The sequence below is a fragment of the Chanodichthys erythropterus genome, chromosome 22 (assembly GCF_024489055.1).
Source record: "Chanodichthys erythropterus isolate Z2021 chromosome 22, ASM2448905v1, whole genome shotgun sequence".
In the NCBI taxonomy this organism is placed as follows: domain Eukaryota; kingdom Metazoa; phylum Chordata; class Actinopteri; order Cypriniformes; family Xenocyprididae; genus Chanodichthys; species Chanodichthys erythropterus.
In genome coordinates, this window is record NC_090242.1 from 10,245,826 (window position 1) to 10,267,856 (window position 22,031).

At 38.2% G+C, this 22,031-nt stretch overlaps 1 protein-coding gene across 1 annotated transcript; it reads left to right on the forward strand.

Annotated features, from left to right (window-relative positions):
* The first annotated feature begins 790 nt into the window (after positions 1 to 790).
* On the forward strand, positions 791 to 21,722 carry galnt10 (UDP-N-acetyl-alpha-D-galactosamine:polypeptide N-acetylgalactosaminyltransferase 10 (GalNAc-T10)). The gene is made up of 12 exons (XM_067375987.1): positions 791 to 1,032; positions 4,077 to 4,170; positions 5,311 to 5,449; positions 7,680 to 7,846; positions 9,100 to 9,285; positions 9,807 to 9,990; positions 10,907 to 11,024; positions 12,221 to 12,328; positions 12,663 to 12,884; positions 16,131 to 16,247; positions 16,337 to 16,486; positions 16,639 to 21,722. Exons 1-12 carry the CDS (start codon positions 883 to 885, stop codon positions 16,804 to 16,806), a joined length of 1,803 nt encoding a protein of 600 aa, XP_067232088.1. The 5' UTR covers positions 791 to 882; the 3' UTR covers positions 16,807 to 21,722.
* Positions 21,723 to 22,031: the final 309 nt, after the last annotated feature.

Genomic DNA, 22,031 nt, shown 5'->3' on the forward strand with positions numbered 1-22,031 from the left:
AGTGACTTGCTGCCACCTACTGGCGGTTTTAGTTTAATATTCAAAAGTTTTTCTTAGTTTTACCATCATTGCATATTTCTCTATTGAACATTTTCATTTAAAACATTTATTTTATAAAGTTATTAATAAAGGTAAAAATTTGCACTGGAAAAATCAATTTAGGGAGCAAATATTGTCCCTTAATGGTAAAGGTGTGACTGCAGGGGGTATGCAGAAGGATGGTAATCCCTTCAGGGGGTAATCCACGCTAAAAAGTTTAGGAAACACTGCTTTAGACCTCTGTATATTTTGTAGGGTATAATTTCGTGTGTGTGTATATATATTTATAATCTTTGAGACACACTTTAAGAATGTTCTTCTTTCAAGAAGCTATATGATTATGATTTTTGTGTGTGATTTTTGTTGCATGTAAGTGATCTATATAACTTTTTTTTTTCTTTTAGTCATGCTGTGTTTGGCTTTTTTAGCTATTATGTTTATTTACCTCCCTGAAATGAGTTTTTGCAGGGTGGGATGAAGTTAAACAGCAGAAAAAACACTGCTCTCATTCATGAAAGACATTAGTCAACATTACTTGACAAACTACACGACGCTAAACCGTTCATTTTTATTTTTAAAGTTTTTATTTATTTATTTATTTTTTTAATGAAATCTATTTTGTGTTAATCTTGCTCAGATTCTCACGAAATAACCGAGTATACTCTACTTCTGAAGGCACATTCACTGAAACTAGTCTTGAACTCTCCCCCGTCCTCGAGGCTGAGGTGGTTCAGTCCATGAAAGCGGAAGTTCTGACAGTAACGACAGTGAACTGAAGTTCGGCACTTGTGTGAGTTTGTCTTGTTTTACTGAAGACGGAGTAAACATTAGAGAGACACGGAGATGCGGCGGAAACAGAAGAGATTACTGCAGATATCGCTGCTGCTCATCGTGGCCTTTCTCTTCTTACCCAACGTTGGGTTATGGTCCGTGTATCTGGAGCGAATGTTCGACAGCAGCTCTCCGGACGGAACCGGGCTCGCGCACATACAGGTACCGCAGCATTCAGAGCCCTGTACGGGCTGACACGGGCCGGAACCGACTCCATTCACCGCTTTATAAACCGCAAACGAGGAACGCGACGCGACCAGAGCGCTGACGTTTCGTCGCGTCGCTCGCTGTAGACAGGATTATCAACATGGTAATATCAGTAATAATTATATGGTTCTTTTGAACGAAGTTCACTGTCGGATAATGAACTGACTTTAGACACTATACTTGTGAAATTAAAACACACCTTAAGGTTTCAAATTAAGACCTAGTGCAGATTTTGGTTCACTTTTATTTTTTTGTGGTTATTGGGTTAAAAAGAATTATGAATGTAAGTTATATAAACCTGATCATTTTCTGTTAAAATAATTTTTTTTCTATCCGAAATTAAAGGGTTAGTTCAACCAAAAATGAAAATTCTGTCATTAATTACTCGCCCTCCTTCCGTTCCACACCCGTAAGACCTTCATTCATCTTCAGAACACAAATTAAGATATTTTTGATGAAATCCAATGGTTCAGTTATATTATAAAGCCACGAGAATATTTTTGGTGCGGCAAAAAAACTAAATAACGACTTATATAGTGATGGCCGATTTCAAAACACTGCTTCAGGAAGCTTCGGAGCGTTATGAATCTTTTGTGTCGAATCAGCGGTTCGGAGCGCCAAAGTCACGTGATTTCAGCAGTTTGGCGGTTTGACACGTTATCCGAATCATGATTCAACACAAAAGACTCATAACGCTCCGAAACTTCCTGAAGCAGTGTTTTGAAATCGGCCATCACTATATAAGTCCTTATTTTGTTTTTTTGGCGCACCAAAAATATTCTCGTGGCTTTATAATATTAATATTGAACCACTGTACTCACATGACCTGATTTAAATATGTTTTTAGTACATTAATGGATCTTGAGAGAGGAAATGTCATTGCTCAGGCCTCACTGAGCCATCAGATTTCATCAAAAATATCTTAATTTGTGTTCTGAAGATGAATGAAGGTCTTACGGGTGTGAAACAGCATGAGGGTGAGTAATAAATGACATTATTTTAATTTTTGGGTGAACTAACCCTTTAAGTTTTTTAGCTTTTAGTATGAATATGAATAGCCTTAAGGTTATGAATAAGCTGGTGTTTTCCAAAACAATGACATCAAATGCAGCTGAAATTGGTTATTTGTTCACGCATATAGTTTCTAAACGGTGAATGCGCACTATATAGGGGACAGGGTGTGATTCAGATGCTTTCGTTTGACGCAAACGAAATCTGTTTTGGCGTTAGCGTCACATGAACCATCGCAGTGCGAGAACAGTCTGCTCCGGTTCGACGAGCGGATCATATGCGCGAGATCACAAAACGTTCAGACACATTTGAATTCTACAAACAATGCTATATTTTAAAGCAATATGGAGGAGAAACGGTTAGAGATTATGAGGAAAATTTAGTTTTACGAGCTGACCGAGCTGTGATCTAGGTGAAAAGCTATTGGCTATTTTGTAAAAAGGGGAGGAGCTTCTAGATGCATCCCACCCTGTCTTCCTGTTTCATTGGAAATTACGTGAATAAAGCTGTGCGTTCCAAGGGTTGCCAGGTTTGCACAACAAAACCCACCCAATTGCTATTCAAAACAAAAAATCCAATTGCGTTTCAGGGGCGTCCCATGGTAAAAATGTCATGTTATTTGGGGTCAACCCGTGGCAACAGTGTTAAAGTAGCTCAATTTCATGGGAAAACTGCAGACTTGGCAACAACACTGCTCCAACACGCTTGTTGGAGATTAATATTTTGTAAATAAAGTGGTAAATTATGTTTGTTTGTTTTTCTGCACTAACAAAGCACTTGCATGCCTCATAAAATAGTTTAAACCACTGGAGTCACATGATTACTTTAATGATGTCTTTACTACATTTCTGTGGCTTGAAAGTGGTAGTTGCGTGGACTGTCAATGGAGGGACAGAAATCTCCAGGATTTCATCAAAAATATCTTAATTTGTGTTTTGAAAATGAATGACTTATGGGTGCTTCAGAACGATATTGATTTTATTGATTTTGATTACTTTATGTTTCAGTACTGTGACAAATAAAAGCCATTTGTTTAATTTTGGAAATATATTTTTTAAAAAACACTATTTTTCAAGCACAGTTTCAGTAAAATAAAAATATGCAGCAGCCTTTATAATTTAGGAATCAAAGGATCATTATATTTGGCATCAAGTAGATTGAAAGGCCCTGATTACGTTGATTGTGTTGTATCGGACCAGTTCAGATCGTCATAAAACCCAGAACGGAGCATTGTGGGTCCATGTGTTCTCCCAGGAATACTGAATGAATTGTGCTTGTGTATATTCAGTTATAATGTACTGTGTTGACATGCAGCTAGTGTTTTACACAGAATGCGAATAGACCAGCAACATCATATTGAGATCTTCACTTTAGAGATCTCTGTCTGATCTGTGGTTCGTACGGTCACATGTTGACACAGTCTCTAGATTCACTGGCCAGGAATGATATGAGGATAATGAAGATGATTTATTGAACAGGAAGAGCGAGAGGATGTGAGCGGTGCTTTTGAAAGACGGTGTTGTTCGCTGCTCTCGCGGCACGTGCTGTCGGCCGCTGGCTCTCGTCCAGCCCGGCGGTCTGTTAGCGCCTCTGTTTCCCAGTGAAGACCCTGAGATCCAGCACTGACGGGGTTTATTCCGGTTTATTCCTTCTCAATCCACGACAGTCGCATATCTCTGATAATTCATTCATCTGATCTGCCACAATGAGTTTGAGTTTGTTGCTCAGAACTTGTTTTTGGACGGTGAGCTGTACGTGTCATTAAAAGAGGTGCGGCTGTTTGCATTTAAACACAGACACGTCACTGTAAACCACACTGCATCCCTGTTTACACACTCTGAAAGACTGAAGACATGCCTGTCAATCATCCTCATTACACACTCCACATCTTGTTTAATTAAATGTTCACTGCCGTACTGGAGAGAAACGAGCAGCATGGGTGTTTCTGCTGCAGATGAAGTTTAACACAAACAATCTTTGTGTTTCAGAGACCGAACGGACACAGACAAGTGCAGAACGCCGGCGTTCGGAGACGGGACTGGCATGACTATGCGGTTATTAAGAGTGAAGCGGCGCGCTCAGGTACGTCACATGATGGGAATCGCTGACAGAGATAGTTTAGGTCACAGGTCAAGGACTAAAACTGACATGTTGAGTTCATGTTTGAGAATCCGTAGGCGTTTTCTCTTTGCCTGGGATTAATCCGGCGATCTCCCGGACACCAGAGTTTGTCTGGAAAAGATTAAGTTGGATTTGTTGTTACTGAAAGATGCGTGTGCTCATTATAAACACATGGTGGAAAGGTGGATTTTAGTCATTTCGACAGTTCCCAAATATTGGGTTTATTCAGCTGAAATCCTAATGTAGAGTTACAGATTGGATAACTAAAGTCTGTTTATTCTGTTTTTTCCATTTTAATTTTTCTGGATTCTGTTTTTTTTATTTTTCTGGACTCTGTTTTAATCGTTAAATTACATTTTATTAATCAAAAACCATGTCTAAATAACTGTCATAAAACTTATACAATTAAACCGCAATTCATCAAAAATTAGCCCTATGAAATACGTTTTATTTTTTCTCAAATTCTGTTTTACTTGTACCAAATTCTGTGTTTTCCATTTTAAAAAACATGTCTAATTATTGAATTCATAAAAACAACTTAATTTATTAATTTGTTTACAATAACAGGGCCCTATGAAATGTTTAGTTTTGTCAGAAAGTCTGTGTTGTGTATTTTAATTTTTCTGGTAATCAAATGCAGGCATACAACATTTAATGTATCTTTCATTCAAATGAAAATTAAACGAACCCTTACATTTTTTCGGCAAACAAAGTGCTGCACAACAGAGGTTTACTGTTAAAATTAAAACATGGAAGAAAAATTGTGTGATTATTCCTTAAAAAAAAAAAAAAAAGCTTCAATAATAATTGTATTATTAGTAGTAGCAGTAGCAGTACATTAAGACTGTACAATAGTAATATATTTGTCACAATTCTTCAAGTAAAACTGAACTTTTATTTTGGCGGGTTGCAGTCAATTCATATTTAAATCTAAATCTTTCTGCGGTTCAATATTCACAGACACTAGTCCATACTGCAACTTTTAATTTATTCATTCAAAATTTGACAAATTCTGAGACATTCCGCGTTATACAGTAAATTGATTTTTATGAATGGTGTCTCTCCGTGTTTAACTCTGGTCATGTGGTCGTGTGTCCGCAGGTGTGGGCGAGCAGGGCAGGCCGTACCCGCTGAGCGACTCGGACCGCGTGGATCAGGCCTACAGAGAAAACGGCTTCAACATATTCGTCAGTAACAGGATCGCCCTCAACAGATCCCTGCCTGATATCAGACACCCAAAGTGAGAGCGTTTCTTCTTCCTACTCTGTATTAATCACACATCTGCCGGGATTCCTGCTCTTTAACGCTTCTCAAGCACATTAACAGTGTGTTGCATTGAACTTTAGTGTAAGTTCGCTGTGTAGATCACTAGTAGAGTTTCTTCTGTGTGACATATTACATATTGAATTCCTTTCATTTACATCACATGATGTAACATTCAAATAGTGTTCCAGTCGCTCAATTCCAAATATTTTTACACACTAGCAGAGAAACTAGTTTAGCACGACGGTTGGGTGTAGTGTTGGCAAAGAGAGCTGGCAGCATTTTTGTAAACATGTTAATCTAGCCCTGTTGATGCTCTGAGCCGTTCTTCATTCCTCACTTCAGGACCGTGACCGTCATAGACATCAGAAATGCCCAAACTGTCCCTCAGTATGTGATATTCTCTGCCTCAGCGCTCTAATGTCAACATGACTGAGACGGCCAATCAGATCAAAGTAGGCGGGGCTTTACTGTTCACAGATGACGAGTGTGATTTCCTGCTTCATTTTAACTGTAAAAGCGTGTTGCATGGTGTAAGCAACTAAACATTTAATATTACAGTTTTATGATTGGAATGTTAAACAGCCGGCGTTAATATTCATTAGTGCAAACTACTCTACTTTTTGTGTCTAATTTCCGAATAAATTTGCAGGAAGTGTTTTCTGAGAAACACTGTTGAAAATTCAACACTCAGACAATCTTGTGAATATTTGCTAGATGTCTATGTATGAAGCCGCATTTTAAGAATGAAATAATTTTACTCTTATTCCTGGACTTGAGAGTAAGTGTGATTCATGAAGGTTCATGCGTGTCAAGACTCGGTCTGAGCTCCTGAATTATTTAGGAGAACTGGAGAGAGATCTTAACCTAGTTAGGAGTAACGAGATGTCAGGAGAGAGGAGACGACACACGGTAACCGTGATCAATTTTATTTTTCATGATTCTCTGATGAATAGAAGGTTCTAAAAGAACAGCATTTATTTAAAATAGAATGTTTTGTAACATCTGTTTACTGTCACTTTTGATCAGTTTAATGTGTCCTTGATGAATAAAAGTATTATTTTCTTTTCATTTTTTTTACTCCAAACTACCACATAAATCTGATTTTTTTTTTTCAACACTGATATTAATCATAAATGTTTCTTGAGTATCAAATCATCATATCAGAATGATTTCTGAAGGATCATGTGACGCTGAAGACTGGAGTAATGATGCTGAAAATCACAGGAATAAATTACACTTTTCTATATATTCACATAGAATACAGCGGATTTAAACTGTAATAATATTTCACTGTTTTACTGTATTTTTGATCAAATAAATGTGTAGATGAGACATTTAAAAATATTACAGACCCACACTTTTGAACAGTATACTTTACAAGACAAAATAATAGCTGTATTTACACAAAAATAAACCAGTTCAAAGTTTGACTCTTTATATTTTGTGTCGTTACCTGGATGATCAAAAGCTTCTTTAGTCCTTTGGATCTCAATATCATACAGTCACTGTTAGAAATGTGTGTAACGACACAATTTATTAGGAATTAAGAGTATGTTAACTTTTAAAATGGCTAATTCTTGCAAATTCAGGTATTATTTTATCTTGTGGACTGTATATATATATATATATATATATATATATATATATATATATATATATATATATATATATATATAATAGCTTATTCTGGGCAGTCCCTCTTACATAATGCAAACATGCAATTTATGATCCCTCTTATTTATTTTCTTTAATAATTAACATTTTGCAGATTCAGAAAGGGGTGTGTAAACTTGTGTCCTCAACTATACTGTACATAAAGGCTATTTTCAGAACAACAAAGAGTGCAATATGCTTTCACAAAAAAAAAAAAAAAAAAAAAATTTTACATAATTTTTCATGGCCTTGAAATCACAATTTTAATATTCTTTGATATTTCCAGGTTTTCCATGACCGTGTATCAGTGTATCTATGCTTTGAGCGTTTTGACTAGAAATTAGAGAGCAATTCTGAGAGATTTGCTGTCATTTGATCTTTTTATTATCTTAGTGTTCGTGCAATCATAAACCTCAGAACCTTCTTCTTCTGAGACTGAAATCTGATGCATGCTTTTGAATAATTGTGCACATATTTTTCCTCCACCAATGAAAATGGTTCCAAACGAAGGCAAAGCATGGAGCTGTAACTGTGTGTGTGTGTGTGTTCAGCTGTAAGACGAAGCTGTATGCTGAAGATCTTCCCACCACCAGCATCATCATCCCCTTCCACAACGAGGGCTGGTCGTCGCTGCTGCGCACCGTTCACAGCGTCCTCAACCGCTCGCCGCCGCAGCTCATCGCGGAGATCATCCTCGTGGACGACTTCAGTGACAAAGGTACGAGCAGCGAAGGCTGTTCTGCTCATTCCCGTTTCATCATGATGAATATGTGGACTGAGGATCACCTGCCGTCATTATAAATAACTGAGCTGAATGTCATGATGAAATCACTGTCAGTTTGTGGTCACTTTCCCAGCCTCAACATCTCCAGTAACTCAGCCGGCGGGTTTTATATGCATGACAGATTTAAGCTCGTGTTTTCAGCCAGATGATCCTCGTTTGTCACATGTTTGCATAAGCTCCAGACTGCTGAAGGCCGTAATCCGCTCTCCATAGCTCAGATTTGAGGGCTGTCACTTCTTTTAGTCAAACATGAATATGTTTTAGCCAAGTGTTTCGGTTTCATCTCACTCGTCCACACAGTATTCGTGTCCGGACCAGACTCTGTGATTATACATCGATGATCTCACACTGGCAGCACTTCATCTGAAAGCTTTTTATAGCATATAAATATAAGGTAAATAATTTGTGATAACAGATTTGACAAACAACATGTTTCAAAACAAAACTAGGTGTACTTCTTTGTGGCAAAGATGCAATATGAATAGTAGAATCAAAGTTTATTGGTCCCACTTTATAAAGCGTGTCTGTAACTAACATTTAAATTGATCATTTGATACGATGCACTTATTGTGTGCGTACATGCTTTTACATTGCACTTAAAAATGCCTGCATGTAATTATAGCTGTACTTAATTTCTGTAACTACATCTATAATTGCACTGTAATTAAACCCTTAAACCTACCAAACCTGTCCTACACTGCAGAAAATGCCCTTTTCACAAGATGTAATGTAAGTCTCTGGTGTCTCCAGAATGTGTGTGTGAAGTTTCAGCTCAAAATCCCCCACAGATCATTTATTATAGCTTGTCAAATTTGCCCCTATTTGGGTGTGAGCAAAAACACGCCGTTTTTGTGTGTGTCACTTTAAATGCAAATGAGATGCTGCTCCCGCCCCCTTTCCAAAAGAGGGCGGAGCTTTAACAGCTCAACAACAACAAAGCTGGAGAATCTCACGCAGCCAAAATGAAACCGGAGTCGACATTTTCACATTTTCTGGGTTGGTAGATGCACCGAGGACCCGATTATAGCACTTGAACACGGGAAATGTCAGATTTTCATGATATGTCCACTTTGATTTCCTGACACATGTGATAAATGTGTTCTAAAGACTTTGTTGAAATGCCTTTGTGAGGAGGACAAAACCCTCTTGTGTTCAGGAAGTAAACACAGACGTCTGTTCCCTCCTAGAGCATCTGAAGGCCCCTCTGGAGGAGTACATGGTGCGGCTGCCCAAGGTGCGGATCCTGCGGACTAAGAAGCGTGAGGGTCTGATCAGGACCAGACTGCTGGGCGCCGCCGCAGCCAAGGGTGATGTCATCACGTTTCTGGACTCCCACTGCGAGGCCAACGTCAACTGGCTGCCTCCGTTACTGGGTAAAACCAATACCTCCTGTACGACTGAACCCTGATTCGATGGCAGTGTCGTGTCAAGTCAAGTCAAGTCACCCTTATTTATATAGCGCTTAATATTAGGAATTTTGCAGTTTTATCTTTTGAAGTTCCTAAAGGTTTTACCAGTTTTCATAATGTTGATCAGCTAGAAATGATTTTTCTTTGCTTTACAAATTTGCCAGGCAATTTGAATCTGGTTTGTCTTATTGCAAACTAATTGTTTTGCTTTAAAATGTAATGTGAATACATGTTACAAAGCGCTCACCAAAACCATGTTTTGTATTGATTTACCATCTAACGAAGTTATCATAGTTGGTTAAATTTAAGTCTTTGTGCCACCTACAGGCCTTTTGTGTGAAGTGCAAAATGGCCATAGTTACATTACTCTTTTGATAGAATAAACATGATTAATAATCATGATTATAATTTTGAGGAAACTGTGGCACTGGCTGTCGTGTTGATGATGTCTTCACAATGGATTATTGGTGTCTTTCCCCCTTCAGATCGCATCGCGCAGAACCGGAAGACAATCGTGTGTCCTATGATCGATGTGATCGACCACGATAACTTTGGCTACGAGACGCAGGCCGGCGATGCCATGCGAGGCGCTTTTGACTGGGAGATGTACTACAAACGCATCCCTATCCCACCTCAGCTGGAGAAATCCGACCCCAGCGACCCTTTCGAGTGAGTGACTCTACCAGACTGTGTGTGGCTAATAATTGCATGTGTGCATTTATTTTTCTGTAAAACATTTTATTTTTTCTGTAAAACATTTTTTTATTGTGGTTGGAACTTCAGGTCAGTATTTGGAATATTTACTCTTCATCAGGGTCCCTAAAAAGTCTTAAATATCTTAAACACTTTAAGAAAAGTCTTTATTTTCATTTCAAGAGGTCTTAAAATTTGGGGACAGAAAAGCAGGAAACGTGATTAAACTTTAGAAGGCGATGATTTAATCGCGAGCGCTGCGAGTTTCAAAAAGTGGCGCTGATGCTCGTTCTACAGACTCGCGCTTTCTGAGTAGTTCACGATAAACGAATGGCCCACATTTATTGTTGAGGAGTTATGATACGGTTTACTTTATGGTGTTAATATCATACGTGCAAACTCGTGGCATTTCTAAAACGCGCAGCTGCTTTTTATACAGGAGTTACCAGGGTAACCGCTATATTTCTGCTGTTCCATAAGCAGCATTTACTGCCGTTTTCATTCAGCTGGTGGATTGAAAACAAAACATCTAAACAATTAGGATAATATATAATATTTTATAATTCTGACTCATCCCTTTTTTATTTATTTTTTTAAAAAACCCTGCAGATGCGTCTCATGCGTCTCGAGCGATCGGATCTCTGTCTGATTGCAAATTCCATTCACACTTGGTCAAAAAGCAAAACGGATATAAATCCAATCATCAGTTTACATTCTAAATGCAAATTCAGTGAGGTTTACTCCAGAAAAACTGGTTCCCACGCATTCTGGAAAAATCGATGGCTAATTGGAAAACACATGGAAAATGAGAGAAAAATATTCTTGTGTTTTTCTTTAGAAAATAAGAGCTTGATTGATTATAACAGGAGTTTCTTCTCCTCTTCCCTGTAAGGTCTCCTGTGATGGCCGGCGGTCTCTTCGCTGTGGACAGGAAGTGGTTCTGGGAGCTGGGAGGATATGACACGGGACTGGAGATCTGGGGAGGAGAGCAATATGAGATTTCATTCAAGGTAATAGCTGTGGCCTGGTCTAATATACCAGCAGGCATCAGCATGCCTTCAGCCAATCAGATCACAGTGTGTTTATGTGTGTCCACGTCAGGTTTCTTCTGTATCCTGATCACTGATGGGATCTTAGTGTTTAAACCCTGAACATTCATGACTCATTTGAAGGACTCTGATTGGCCAGTGATTTCAATAGGCATGTAGGAAGACACATGAACAATGATGTGCACGATAAATCATTTATAATAAATACTGCGATATTCCATAAAAACGAGATATCCATTTTGATATTTAATAAGGAACGAGCGCTTTGATTCGTCCCACCTCAACTTATCAACAGCATGTACATCAACACAGGAAAGAAAACTGCTCATCCAGGCATTTTCTGTAGGCATGTCACTACATTCACAATAAAGTCAGTTATAGTGACACCTGGTGGATTCAAGAAAACCCACAATATTTCCCAAGCTGCTCCAAAATGAACTGAGATATACAGAACTTTCTCTGTTATTGACATTTCTGCACATCTGATGGCGAGCGACTCCTGATTGTGTGACAACACTTAAAGTCACCATGAAATCAAAGTTGTCAATTCTTGGTTTTTAATGGAATATTGAAGTTTATTCTAAATGATTTATCGGTGCACATCAAAATTCATCGTCTCTTCTCTGATGATGAGGGCGGGGCCACCTGTCACTCACATGAGATCCACCAATAGCAAACCACAACCATCCAATCAATTCCACACGGACAGAATCAAGCCCCGCCCTACATTTGTTCTTGTTCCAGAAGCGTTTCACTCGGATACACAGCAAAAAAAAAATAGCGCAACTTCCCTTTCATGCGACTAAATAATAAAAGCATATCATCTCTGATCGTGCAAATAATTAGTTCTGTCGAGATTATTGATTGAGGTTATTCAATCTAATCTCAATTATTTGAGAACCACAATATTTGTGCAATTTCAAACACATTTTGCCAAAAAAGTATTTTATTGTTATAAAGTCCTCCATACGGAATGAAGGTGTATGGGTTTAATTATATTGTATTATATTATTAATTTTCACAGCATTAAAGTAAATCATATGGGCCTATTTGATGGTAATTTTTATTATATAAGATTATATACAAATATTATACACACAGAGCAGTGTTTGTGTTTCGTTCACTCGTGTGACTCGATGTGTTGGTGTGTTTCTGAGGTGTGGATGTGTGGAGGCCGTATGGAGGACATTCCCTGCTCTCGAGTGGGTCACATTTACAGGAAGTACGTGCCTTATAAAGTGCCGGGAGGAGTGAGTCTCGCCAGGGTGAGTGTCGATTCCCACAAAGCATTTCATCTCATAATGCACTGATGTGAGATCAGATTTAGATTTTCAATCTGTTCACTGTCACGTGGAAATGCCCTGTCACAAACATTGGGCTTCCTGTAAGAATTTGATGGGAGAAAAAAGGCAATAAAAAAGCACCAAGTGTCCAGCTAGCGGAACAATGACTGTTACAGGTTTGACCAAAGAAGAACTTCACCACGAGCCTTTGAATTGAGTAGATATACAGTATTAGTATAAAGCAGTCATATGCACAGCAGCACTGCTTCAGTAACACGCTGAGCATCAATATGACGAATCATGTGATCTCTCGTAGAATCTGAAGCGCGTGGCGGAGGTGTGGATGGACGAGTACGCGGAGTTCATCTACCAGCGGAGGCCCGAGTATCGACACCTCTCGGCTGGAGACGTGGCGGCGCAGAAGGATCTGAGGAACCGGCTGAACTGCAAGAATTTCAAGTGGTTCATGACCGAGGTGGCGTGGGATCTTCCCAAACACTATCCGCCAGTGGAGCCTCCAGCCGCCGCATGGGGAGAGGTGCGCTTTAATGACCAAACATGATTTCATCCAAAATCAAAACTTCAAAGATCATTTTTTACAGTGTGCTTAATAATAAATGAATATAAGCTGCACTGAAGTTGTCAATTTCACTGTTGAGAGGAAAAAAGCACTGACAAGTTGCATTTTATTATTACATTTACATTCAGAACTAATGGCAAAAATATCAATATATAAAATGAAACATTTACATATAAACACTATAAACCTGTTTTAGTTCCCGTCACTCCTCAACAAATCCTTTAAAGTGAACTGTATTCAGAACCGTACAGGAATGAGAAATATAAAAGTAAAACAAACATAAATTATAGTGGCATCACCCTTTATTATAAACACCAAGCATAAAAAAATGATTTAAAGCAAAACGAAATTTACCGGAGTATGTGAGAAATCAGATATGCAATCAAACTTGACGTGTTTTACCTCACCAAACGAGCACAAATTGTGTTAAAGTTGAACATGAGGAGCGATAAGAACTGAAACCCATGAGATAAAACATTTGACCAGTTGACCAACAACCAGAGTTAATTTTGACAGCAAATGTTGATTTAGTTTTAGTCTAGTTTTAATCGACTAAAATCTAATGGGTTTAGTTAAATCGTAATGCATCAATTAAGCATTTCTCTCAAATTTCCAAACTCTTTTTATACTCCTGAAAAAAACAAAACATCTATTAACCTGTTAATATGAATGATATTAAGGTTTGAACATGCAATACTGCTGTGACATAAAACATGACTGGATCTCTTCCCAAATCGTCCCTTCCTAACATCTTCATCTAGTTTTTATTCTTGATGTCATAGTTTTTGTCATTCAAAACTGTTTTTTTAGTTATCGACTTGTTGCATTGACTAATATTTCTTACCAACATTTACAGAATTCAAAAAGCATAAATTATTAATGATTTGTTATTTTGACCAGTAAGATTATATATGATCTACATCAATTTTCTACTTTAACACATTAAAGGACGTGAATATAGGGATTAAAGTGAACGAAAGGAGGGAAATGAACATTTATATAAATAAATCCCCTGCAAAAAAGGCAGAGGGTGAGATATACAAGAGTACAAGACCTAAAAACATGAAATTTATGGAAAAAAAACGATATACATAATCCTGAAATGACATTATTATGACAAACATTAGTACAGTGGCTGTTTAAGTCCATGTTTGCAGTGATGTGCAGTGTTGGGCACATTACTTTAAAAAAGTAATTAGTTAAAGTTACTAGTTACTTTTCACAAATAGTAACGGAGTTACCTAATTATAAAAGTAACTAATTACCAGGGAAAGTAAATATTGCGTTACTTTAAAAAATTTATTTTAAAATTAAATTAATTTGGAATCCCCTAATATTAAATATAAGTCTAAAAATAAATTATTCTTGATCCGACTCATGATACGCTCTTGCTCACGACGTGAAATTTCTCTAAACTGTACTACGTGTTGGTAGCCATTGTATCTGAAAAATTGTATCTTAATTTTAATCAATGTTTCTTCAACCAAGTGCCTGTATTTAAAGGTGCCCTAGAATCAAAAATGTAATTTATCTTGGCATAGTTAAATAACAAGAGATCAGTACATGGAAAAGACATACATTGTGTTTCAAACCCCATTGTTTCCTCCTTCTTGTGTAAATCTCATTTGTTTAAAAGACCTCCGGAAAACACGCGGATCTCAACATAACACTGACTGTTACGTAACAGTCGGGATCATTAATATGTATGACCCCAATATTTGCATATGCCAGCCCATGTTCAAGCCATTAGACAAGGGCAGTCAGTATTAACGTCTGGATCTGTGCACAGCTGAATCATCAGACTAGGTAAGCAAGCAAGAACAACAGCGAAAAATGGCAGATGGAGCGATAATAACTGACATGATCCATGATATCATGATATTTTTAGTGATATTTGTAAATTGTCTTTCTAAATGTTTCATTAGCATGTTGCTAATGTACTGTTAAATGTGGTTAAAGTTACCATCGTTTCTTACTGTATTCACGGAGACAAGAGTCGTCGCTATTTTCATTATTAAACACGCGCAGTCTGTATAATTCATAAACACAACTTCATTCTTTATAAATCTCTCCAACAGTGTAGCGTTAGCCGTTAGCCACGGAGCACTATCAAACTCATTCAGAATCAAACGTAAACATCAAAATAAATTATATTATTTTAAAGTTTATATTAGCTGTGTGAACTTTGTAAATGCACTGTAATATAGTCGAGAGCTCGTGTGGCAGGGTGCCCAAGAATGCTTTTTCACAAGATGTAATATAAGTCTAAGGTGTCCCCTGAATGTGTCTGTGAAGTTTCAGCTCAAAATACCCCATAGATTTTTTTTAATTAATTTTTTTAACTACCTATTTTTTTAAAATCTATGGGGTATTTTGAGCTTAAACTTCACAGACACATTCAGGAGACACCTTAGACTTATATTACATCTTGTGAAAAAGCATTCTTGGGCACCTTTAATAAATAAGAAGCAAATATAGCAGAAAATATAATCATGACAGAGGCGCCGGCGCGATCACTGGCGCGTGAACTGGAGCGTGACTTACAGGCTAAATGAACTGAAACTCAGCGGCTGCTTGCCTCGCAGACATGAGAAAAATATCCTATAGAAAGCTTGAAATATCCACTTTAATGAAAACGAAATAATTAAAAAACGATTATGATTATGCATTTTCTCTCTAGGCACGTCCAATATGCAGAGATGATGAGAGTCAGCAATGTCAACTTCATCTTCGCAGCCGACACCGATTCAGAAAACGTTTATTAATAATCAATTAAAATGTTTCCTTGTTGTTTTTGTCACATTCATAATCATTACTTTTGCCGGTTCTTTATGGCAAGCGTTATCCGTTCCCTCGAGTGCTATATAGCCTATATTAAACGCTCATTACTATGGTTTATTCCCTCCAGTATTTCAGAAATTAAATTAGTGTAAATGTGATTAGTCAAATAATGGCTTAAATGAAAAACTACTAGTCGACTAGAAAAAAACGTATTTCACATCGGCTATTTTCGATCCAGCATGTCACAAAGAGCGTTCTGGTTTGAGCTCGCGCTCAGCTCGCATGCTCACAGACACACACAGAGCATCGTACATTATTATCAGTTTAAAATTATATTTGAGTATGACCAACCGCAGCACACACCAGAGAAAACACTAGTAACGCCGTCATTCCCATCACTGGTGATGTGTGTTTGTGTTCCAGCTGCGTAACGTCGGCACCGGTCTCTGCATGGAGAGCAAGCACTTTTCCTCAGGCTCTCCGATCCGTCTGGAGAAGTGTCTGAATGAGCGGGGCGAGCCGAGCTGGAGTCACGGTCAGGTGAGATTCACGTATTATAAATGCACTGAACATCAAATGTTCCCGAATGCTTGTATGTGAACAATAATACGAGTTTGGATGTCATGCAGGTGTTCACGTTCGGTTGGAGGGAAGATATACGGGTAGGAGACCCGCTGCACACTAAGAAGGTCTGCTTCGACGCCGTGTCGCACAACAGCCCCGTTACTCTCTACGACTGCCACGGGATGAAGGGCAACCAGCTGTGGGCCTACAGGAAGGTATTTCACCTTCACTTTTTGTCCAGATCTGACCTGAGAGTCTTGCTGTTTGAGTGTGAAAGAGCTCTGCACAGTTCCAGTTCTTCTCTCTATCAGTGTCTGTGTTTCTCTGAAACGCCTCCATAATAATGTGTGTGTGTGTGTGTTGACAGGATAAGAGCATCTATCACCCCATCAGTAACAGCTGCATCGACTCCAATGCTGCACAGAAGAAGATTTTCATGAACTCCTGTGACTCCACGTCACCCAGTCAGCAGTGGCTGTTTGGGAACATTAACGCCACCGTTCTGGACTCTTTCAATCAAAATCATAATGCGTAACGGCGGGAACGTGAGACTCCTCCGCCGCAGGCGATGTGGTTGGTGAAATGCTGACGAAAGCTTCGTAATCACAGACGGTGTCGCTGCTCGAAGCTCACGTGAAGAGAGACGTTCTCGTGCCTTTACTGAACTGATGTGTGTCTGATCGTCTGCACTCCAAACAGCTGGAAAACTGAGCTGAGTCCCTCTTTCCTCATGGCTGACGGCTTTTATCTTTATCTTAGTGCTCACTTTCACCCCGCTGCTAAAGCACCAAACGCCACTGTTGAAGAGAGAGAAAGGGCTGACGAACTGTGTTGACTGACGGCAGTGTTTGCAAGGCTGCACAGAATTATGTTCTTGTTTTGGAGATATTGCAGGCTTAGGTGTGCGATCTGTTTTTAGGGAAAGGTTGAAAATCTCGCACTGACGGCAATGATGTCACAGTATTTGGATACTGAGTTGTAGGGATGCACCATATATCAGTATCAGCCCATAAATGTTCATTTTTAATGTTTCAGATATCGATTAGATAATCCATGACTTTAATATATCTATTTTGAATCGGCTTTTATCTCTGAGATTCTGGAGAGAGTTGTCTACACACAGCTTTACCTCTATCTAAATACATTTAACATTTTAGATGCATTTAGTCAGGTTTCAGATCTCTACACAGCACTGAATCTGCATTGTTAGGGCCAGATTTACTAAACGGAGCAAATTAGCATGAGAGCGCAATTCCATGAATGCGCCGATGGGAGTGGCATGTTTTGCGCGCGATCTACTGCTGACGCACAAATTATTGAACACAGACGCACTCAAATCATTTACATACTGACCAATGCAATCTACTACGCGTTCCAATTATTATGCAAGTGACATATCAGTAAGATTTCAGTACAATAAACATTCAGATTTTAGTTTTTCTAAGAAAATGTTTGTTTGTTTATTTATCCATGTATTTTTAGATAACTGGCATCAATCTCAGACAAAATAATTTGCCAGGTCTATGGAAACCCTACTTAGAGGTTGTTCCACATTATTAAGCAAGTCACAGTTCTCATGCAATATGGGAGGAAAAAAGATCTTTCTGAAGATGAAAAGCATGAAATGGTGCAATGTTGTGCAAAAGGCATGAAAACAACTAATATTGTGTGAAACTGAATGGAGATTATCGAATTATCATAAGATTTGTGAGTGATTTAGAGCACAGCAGAACTCGGTCAGATAAAGACTTATTAATGAAAGTTCCTGTCAAAAAAATTTATCGTAATAAACAAAAATTTTCTTAGAAAAACTAAAATCTGACTGATATGTCACTTGCATAATAATTTGGAACGCGGTGTAACGAGCAGCACAAATTAGCGTTGGGTCGCAACCTCATCAGGTGCGGGTCGACACAGGCATGTATCATTTGACAAACACGTACACATATATAGGTCTAATATCGTTTGCCAAGCCATGTTGGCCTGTATGTATATATGGCTTACATGGCTTGGCAAACGATATGTTTGGATAACGTCTTCCTCTGGCATTCCAAAGAAATTAATATGAGGGGAAAATATTTCCTCCCTTCTACCACACGGTGTTAAATAATGGTGCAAATACCAGTAAATTGACTAGCGCAAACATTAGTAAATCGTGTTGCGTGATTCATTTAAATACTCTCCTCCCATAAATTTTGCATCTGAAAGGGAAACTCCTACAAATGCATATGCAGTAAGGTCAGATGCAAAAACAACTCCTTTTCAGTGTTAATTTTGCACTGCGTGACTTTAGTAAATCCTGACAGTAGTTTTTTACACCAAAAGAGGGTTTGCGCTGGCACAAGCAGTTAGTAAATCTGGACCTTAAAGGTAACTAATGACATTTCTCTTTCCTTGGATTCAGGCTCACATGTTGTTGTAGTTTTATTAAATCTCAGCGCCGCATTCAACACCATTAATCACACAATTCTTTTACATCGTCTGCAGTGAATGGTTTGAATTTAGGACATGGTCCTCCAGTGGTTTTCTTCTTATCTGAAAAATAGGACGTTTTCTGTTGTCTAGGAAATTTTTCAGCTCCTTTATTATGTGGTGTCCCTCAAGGCTCTATTTTAGGACCTTTACTATTCTCCATGTATATGCTTCCTCTGGGCTTAATCTTTCAGAAACCACTGCATGAGCATATGATATGGCAAAGTACATCTCTCGACTGGATAAAGCAAACCAGTGTCATGCTAGTAAAGTTTTGATTGTGATCAAGGTAAAGACGATTACAGTGACATACAGGAGTCGTACATTAGGCACACGAGACTGTCACTGCTTTTAAATATGCAGATCAGTCCTATCATCAAGGGTGGGTTTAGAGAGCAATTGAAAAAGTTAAACATCTCTCTAAACCACATCTAGAAATTGTGATGTACTTGTTAATCTCTCTGGGCTCTGCGTCAGCTCCTTTATTATGTGGTGTCCCTCAAGGCTCTATTTTAGGACCTTTACTATTCTCCGTGTGTATGCTTCCTCTGGGCTTAATCTTTCAGAGATACGGCTTGTCTTAGATTTCATCAGAGATGGCAGAGAGATTCGTTTTCTACAGTTAAAGTGTAAATATAAAAGCAGTTGTCAACTGTATTTGTTTGCCTTTTGTTTTTCAATCAGGCTCAGAAAGATTCATGTGGAGATCTAGATTTATTGGCCAAAATATCGGTTATAGGTATCAGTTAATATTTCCATGCTGGTGCATCCCTACTGAGTTGTGATTGGACTTTTTCTTGCATCCATTTACCCGTCTGTTGACTGTTGATTCTTGACGCAGCTCTTCATTTACACAGAATCACAGTGTCAGACTTGAAGACGATTGCCTTGCAAACACTGTTCAGTATTTCCTGTAGGAAATGCAAATCTGATTGTCCCCTGTAAACATTGAAAGCTATTTGGTCGTTCTAACTGGGTCATTCCACAGAAATGTGTGAACAGACTTTACAGTGCGATCATTTCTTCAGCTTGATTACCCATCTTCTCTTTGTTGTATATGTATATATAAATTTTGTTTTTTGTTTTAGTGGACATATTTTATTACAAAAACTTGAAGGTGTGTTAACTAAAATGATGCAAATCTCACTTTTTTGTTAGGGATACTCTCAGATAGTCAATCCTGTTTGCATGATTTTGTACAGTAAACAGCAACAATGCAATTGATTCAATCCTTTAAAGCTGATGTTGTACAGCAGAAGACTGTGGAACGACCCAACTATTCACTACTAGGCTGTTGGGTCAGTTGCGTTTTGTGATGTTTTTTCCCACCATCTGTCCGATTCTCAGTAAGCGCTTCCACCCCAAAGACGGGATCTGTTCATGTTCCCACCGCTGAGAGGACGGGATGCTGCAGTGTTCAGTTCCTGACACACATTACCAACACAAAGTTAAACTTGAATCCAATCCATGTGCCTTGCTGAAGATCCTCGTGTGAAGCCCATCAGCACACTGTAGTTTTGTACGTTTCTTCAGATTGAGACAATGTTGTTGACCCGTTTTTACCGTGGAATATTTTTGCAGATTATCTGTCAAGCACTTTTAAATGTTTCTCTGCTCCGAAGCCGTTTTGAAGTTTATCTGTCCAGCACTTTCAAACGTGTCTTTGACCAGAGCCTATTTTCAAGTATTAATGTTTTTGTAACTTCTGTAGATTTTAAAGAGAGCCCAGGGTTTCATAAAATGAATTATTGCTCTGCTATGATTGTTTCTGGTGGACCACTGTTTCAAACAGAAATCTAATGCTGTACTTGCTTTTGAACTGTTTGAAGACCAGCATTTGTGTCTGCCGTGGTGAATTCTGAGGCGTGTTTGTGGAATCTGATGATGTTAAGTCTTGGGTTGGTGGGAAATCTTGGGGATGCTGGTATTTTTATACAGGCTTGTCAATTCTGATGCATTAAAATGGTTCTGACGGCACATTATTAATTATTAGTGCAGTGATTATTAAGAGTTATTTATTTTCATTTGTATCATTAATGTTTTGTCACATGGCTTCACAAAATTATTCAAGTCTTTAGAGCTTTCAACACTATTATAAAAGTGTTGTGGTCTTAATGACCTGAAGGTTACAGAGGCAATTCAATTCAATTTTCTCTATACTTGGAAACACATGTAATTTAGCCTGTCCTCAGCATGAGGTCACACTAAAATTGCCGAACAATGTTTAAAAATGGAACAAATTCAAAAATATACATTTAAACTGAAAGGCAAAAAATGCCTATCAAAGTTGTGTCCTCACTTTGCGTCAACTCCATCAGGATGTATTATAATTCTGAATAAATCAGGCTGTGTCACGGTCTTCTTTAACTCTGAGGAGCACTTACTATTTCCTGCTCATTGTGAAGTTTTATAGTTTTTTTATATTTTATACAAACAATGTTGAAGTCTCTGCGGTCACAGCTTTAACATGTCAACTCCGTCATCCTGGTGTAATAGTTTCTGTAAATAGTTGTGGGATAAATCTTGGCATTTTTTGTATGTTTTTTTTAATGATGTGTTTATTCTAATTGGTCAACTCAGTCAGGTTTTATGTCTGATGGTTGACAAGTGCTCTCAAAAAGTCTATGTATAATATGATTTAATGTTTTTTGCATATGGGGAATTCTTCTAATGTTGTTACATGATTCTATTTACATATACTGTATATTTGGCCCCAGCTGGACCTTTGTCAACTCCGTCAGTTTTTGTCAACTCCGTCAATGTTTGTCAACTTCGTCAGTGTTTGTCAACTCCGTCAGTTTTTGTCAACTCCGTCAGTTTTTGTCAACTCCATCAGTGTTTGTCAACTCCGTCAGTTTTTGTAGACTCCGTCAATGTTTGTCAACTTCGTGTTTGTCAACTCCTTCAGTGTTTATCAACTCCGTCAGTTTTTTTCAACTCCTTCAGTGTTTATCAACTCCGTCAGTTTTTGTCAACTCCGTGAGTGTTTATCAACTCCGTCAGTATTTGTCAACTCCGTGAGTGTTTATCAACTCCGTCAGTTTTTGTAGACTCCGTCAATGTTTGTCAACTTCGTGTTTGTCAACTCCTTCAGTGTTTATCAACTCCGTCAGTTTTTTTCAACTCCTTCAGTGTTTATCAACTCCGTCAGTATTTGTCAACTCCGTGAGTGTTTATCAACTCCGTCAGTATTTGTCAACTCCATCAGTTTTTGTCAACACCGTTAGTATTTGTCAACTCTGTCAGGTGAAGGTTTTTGTTCATTTTTAAAGAAATGTCATTCTTTTC